Source organism: Trypanosoma cruzi, genomic scaffold (assembly GCF_000209065.1).
Source record: "Trypanosoma cruzi strain CL Brener 1047053517123 genomic scaffold, whole genome shotgun sequence".
NCBI lineage: Eukaryota > Euglenozoa > Kinetoplastea > Trypanosomatida > Trypanosomatidae > Trypanosoma > Trypanosoma cruzi.
This window is the reverse complement of record NW_001849559.1, coordinates 394,452-399,399: the sequence shown is the minus strand read 5'-3', so window position 1 is coordinate 399,399 and position 4,948 is coordinate 394,452. Positions and strand designations below refer to the sequence as shown.

General features: G+C 45.8%; 2 protein-coding genes and 1 pseudogene across 2 annotated transcripts, besides 3 other annotated features; all 3 read right to left on the bottom strand.

Annotated features, from left to right (window-relative positions):
* On the bottom strand, positions 1–744 carry Tc00.1047053506927.30 (hypothetical protein, conserved; the record flags this gene model as incomplete). The annotated part of the gene is made up of 1 exon (XM_798849.1): positions 1–744. A coding segment is annotated over one exon (744 nt), but the record flags the coding sequence as incomplete, so codon positions are not given.
* Positions 1–4,948: a sequence feature (heterozygous, Esmeraldo-like haplotype).
* Positions 1,102–1,136: a microsatellite.
* Positions 1,343–3,979, bottom strand: Tc00.1047053506927.20 (hypothetical protein, conserved; the record flags this gene model as incomplete). Its single annotated transcript, XM_798848.1, has 1 exon — positions 1,343–3,979. One exon carries the CDS (start codon positions 3,977–3,979, stop codon positions 1,343–1,345), a length of 2,637 nt encoding a protein of 878 aa, XP_803941.1.
* Positions 4,107–4,151: a microsatellite.
* Positions 4,221–4,948, bottom strand: Tc00.1047053506927.10 (annotated as a pseudogene; the record flags this gene model as incomplete).

The window sequence follows — 4,948 nt, the reverse complement described above, 5'->3', positions numbered from 1 at the left end:
TGCACGTACCTGTTCTGGCAACAAAGCAATGTTTAAGGGGCTGTCTGCTGCAATGGAGCGCACGTCGTGAGCCTTCGCTATGGGGCGGCTACGCAGTAGCGTGAAGGCATCCGTTGGCAATTCCTGTGCTGGTTCAAGTTCCACACCTCCCTCTTTGAAGAAATCACGGGTAAACTTATCTGCATCGTACAACATGTATGTACGACCATAGAATGTGATTGGTTCACCCACGCGGAAATCTGCAAATGTAATGGGAGTACCATCATGCATGGGGACAATATGTCGCTTGAGAGCTAGAGGAAATGCAAATCCAGAGTTGTCCGGGCTCTGCTCGGTCACACTCATTGTGTTATCTTCCAAGAATACATTGAACACAACTTTGCGCAAGCGTTCCCGTTCAATGGAGCTCTCCGGTACTTGTTCTTTTGTGTAACCATAAAAGCGTAATACCCGCCCACTGAGGTCATCATTGACAGTCTGCTGATAGCTGGCGTCTAACCGCCGAGAGTCCTTGCCGTCGGCAAGAGTGCCATCCACAGCCTTTGTGAGAGAGGACGTTTTCTCCATATTACTTCTGGTCAAGTCAATGGGCACACTTTTAATGGAGTTCACTGAATAAGGCTTCGGACGGTGAGCTTGCATGCGGTGGTAATTCCGTCGCAACATCTCCTCCCCGCATGTCATGCCAGGCACCATAGGGAGTGCGAACTCCTTCTTCATTACCCCGGACTGCGTATACGCCATTCTCTCCTCTTTTTTTTTCTTTTTTGTATGTATGTGCAGCTGACTCACGTCCTTTCCCTCAGTGCCTTCAACCGCTCCCTAAGTCCAAACTTTTTTTCCCTGTCCCACTTTATTCTCTATCAACAGCCACTCCTGTCGTGTAGCTTCGACTCCAGACTCTCTTTCTCCCCGTGTAATCCACAGTTTGCAAAAAAAAATAAGAAAAAAAAAGAAAAAGCCATCATTGCGCCCAAACTCAGAGTTTGCGTGAGGGCGAGGGAGACAGAAGAATGCAAAAACGCCCAATAAGAACAGCAACAGGCATTGTTTTTTACATGGCCCTCATCCCCCTCCCACCAGAGACAATCAAACACACAGTAAACAAAAAAATAAATAAATAAATAAATAAATAACATGACAAATAAAAACGCTCGAGCAAAATAAAAGCAAACAAACATTTTTACATCCTTGCCAATGCCTAGTTTTTATTACATTTTTTCTTTTCCTGCTTCATTTTTTATTTTTCCTGATGAAATCATAATGACTAGTAACCACCCACAACCACATCTTGATTTCTTCCATCAGTTCCCCACCGGAACCGCGTGCATCCTCCTCCACATCAGTTAGGTGGTACAACGGAAATGCTGACTGATGTTCGTCTCATTATGGAGCCTTCCGCCGAGGATATGGTGCTGCTTCCGTAGTCATCGAACATCACACGGGGAAATACCACAGAAGCATGTAAAGCGCCATTCGTTGATGATGAGATCACAACACCCGGAAATGACCACAAGCTGTTTATCATTGAGTTATGTACCGTCAGGCGTGCGAACACGACCCGCCGTGTGGTATCAAACAACTGAATTAGTCCATCCCGGTAGCCAATAGCAAGGTAATACCCTTCAGCACAAAAAGAGGCGGTACAGGCAGCAGAAGAGGAAGACGGTGCAAAAGATATACTGTTGTTTAAGGAGGAGGCGTCACAAGGAAAATTCCGTGAACGACGCTGGCGAAGCGCTGCTTGATATTCCGACACAGATCCAGTGTAGAGAATGCGATAGAGATAATTTCCATCATTACTGAAAATGTCCACAATAGGAGAGTCCCGTAGCACAGCCACTCCCAGATCAGCGTGTCCAATGGGCTCAAGCGTCAGTACTTCATCTCCTGTGGGGTGCGAGCTTATTGAGGCGTTAAGCACATCCTTTTCACAGAAAATATGAGTTTCCACCGAGCTATCTGGATCGGTGCCAAAAAACAGCTGCTTCAGTGCAGCACCTTCAGCGTAAATAAGCGCCAAGTTCACCTTCCCACTCGCCGTGGGTACCAAATCCAAGATGTAGTTGCTGGGGTACATCAACAAACCAGCGGACTCACCCTGAAGCACATCGGCCAATAGGGAACCAACGAGCGTTCGCACAAAAACAGGCATAGTTTTTTGAGCCAAATTTCCCACATACTGCACCATAGTGCCATCACGTAACTGCAAAATCACAGTGTAATCGTATTTTTCGGATCCAGCAAAGGTGACAATACTGCTACGAAGAGGATATATATGCGTCAATGGTCGAATAGGAAACATCAATTCGGCCCGTTTCGTATCTATAACCAAGAATGCACCTTCCTGTGCAAGAATACCCTTCTGTAAATTTATCACGGCCAATTCACCATCTGGCTGACTGGGAGTAAAAGATCTTGCAAGGTATGGTGGAACTTCTCTCTCTTCCAGTTTTTGAAACGATATGTTTTGAGACCCTTCCATAACGCATTGGAATATCATCAAGCTTCCATTTTCGCAGCCCACAAGAAGTCTCATTGGCTCCACGCACCGTATTGCGGTGACCGTATGCGATGTCTTTAATTCGGGTTCTTGGGGCAATGGAAGAAAGTCGGTTGAGCTGAAAAGACAAATGCCTCCACCCGATTCCACTGGTGCCAGAATAAAATTGCCGCCTGGCAGGGCATCCAGCGAATGCGCACTCAATCCCTTAATCCACTGACCTCCACGAGCTCCGGTAAAGTCCATAAATACAAGCGACCCATCGGCCCCAGCACACATAATGCTATCCCATGTAGAATCCTCACGCAGCTGAAGAAGCAATCCCGTAACACCGCTTGTATGAGGGCAAAAGGAGGAGAGAACTACCGGTTTTCCCTGTCCTTCAAGAAAATCAACATATGAAAAAATTCGAATCGATCCATTATCGACCCCAACGATAGCAATTTTGGAGTTTGAGTCAAGAACAACAATTCGTGCTCCGTAGGAAACCAATGGAGCCACACGACCACGCGATGGAAGTAATAAGAAAGCCCCATCCAATGTACTGCAGCTGAGTACAATATCTCCATCGCCAGTGACATCTGTAACGTATGCCTTATGAACTTTACTTTCCCATTTGAGTGTCATCATTGAATTTGCGCTTGTGTCCAGTGTCCATTCCTTAATAAAGCCATCGTCGTGGCCGATCAGTAGAGAGAGAGGTCGATGAGACTGGTGTGCATTTTTATCACTGTTGCACTTCGAACCGTAAAGCCGACGTAAGACAGTTATGGTACCGCCAACTTTGTGCTTCAGCAACGACTCTCCTGTTTCTGCCCTCCACAGAATTAGTGAGGTGTGCGATGAACTCCCCAGGATCATCCCATGGAAGTACAGAGATACCACAGCCATACCGTTCGTCGCCAATTTTTGAATTGGTCCCGTGAGACTTTTTTTAAGATCCCAAACATGCACGAACTGATCTACACTGGCAGTTGCCACCTTTGCATCATCCTCGTCACTTACTGCAATAGATGTTACACGTCCATCGTGAGATGAAAGCCGACGAAAAAGTTCAAACGTTTTAGCATCCCAAACGTACACCCTTGTTTCTACATCCGTGTTGTCTCCCTCTTTCTCCACCCTCGCATATAGATACGTTGCCGTGACAACGCACTGAACAACAGAGCAGTCATGGTGACTACAGATAGCCAGCGGCTGCACTGTGTCGGCGTCCCAGACAAGCAGTTTCCCCTTGTGATGCAAAGAAATCATAACAAGAGGCTTTTCCTTATCGGAGGCATACTGTCTTCCTTTTGCAGCCAAATTCTGTACTCCGCGAGTGCCCGCGGCAATCACAGGTTTATCCAAATTCAAAGGCTGAATCAACTTTGTTTTTTTCAGATTCAAAGGACCCGTGTAACGCTCCAGCCCGTTGATGCCAAATGGAGTTGACACCAATCGCATATTAAACGTCCCCAATAATTCCTCGGCCATTGACTGTTGCGTTCAAATAACAAAAAAAAACAAAAACAAAAACCTTACCTTGGCAAATTAAACCAAATCCTTCCCGTCCAAAAAAAAAAAAGAAAATTAGTTTTGAGAAGAGTAATGGAGGACAAAAAATAATAATAATAATAATAATAATAATAATAATAATAATAATAATTGAAAAAGAGGGCAGAAGAACAACAACAAAAGGAGTCATATGTATGCACGCATATACACACATGTATCATCAGCTGCTCACATAAGAGGTAACCTCTGAGTGATTAAGTGAATCACTTGCGTCCAATTCTGAGGTACTCAACACGTGAAAATTCCGGCCAACCGTCGATGCTGCACGAAGTTGACTGAGTGCCTCGACTGTTAGCATCTGACTGTGGCCTTCACCACCTGTGTGGGCGTCCTGAGTTGAACCAGCTGGTGGAGGTCCTTGAGACGCCCATTTTGCCGCATCACCTGCACACAGCAAAGAAACACGATAAATGCCGTTATTTCGTACAACAAAAGAACTCAATCCAGTTTCCATGGCATCGTTCCAAACCATACAAGGCTTATCGGAAACAACATATTTCATTCGATACCCCGTGGTTTCTGCGCCATATTGAGCCTTCTTTGGCAAGCGTTGCTGAGTGATCTCAAAGAGCGCCGGCACCGTTGCGTCCCCGACAAAGGTACCTGTCGTGTACACATCCAAAGGGATATGTTGTAAAACAAAGCGATTCCGACGCCGTTTTAGTGTTTTCCATTTCTTTTTGCATATTCTTCGATTATTATCGACACTATACAAGAACTGTTTCGTTCCAGTATATATCGACCGTAAAGGACGGTTCCAGACTTCTGTATGCTGTTGGGTGGCAAACAACAGTCCATCCATTCCTGAAGGTGCAATTCGCTCTTGATCGTGCGCTTCATGAGGAAGCGGAAAAAACAATCCCCTCCTCCCGGGCGTCTAGGAATCAG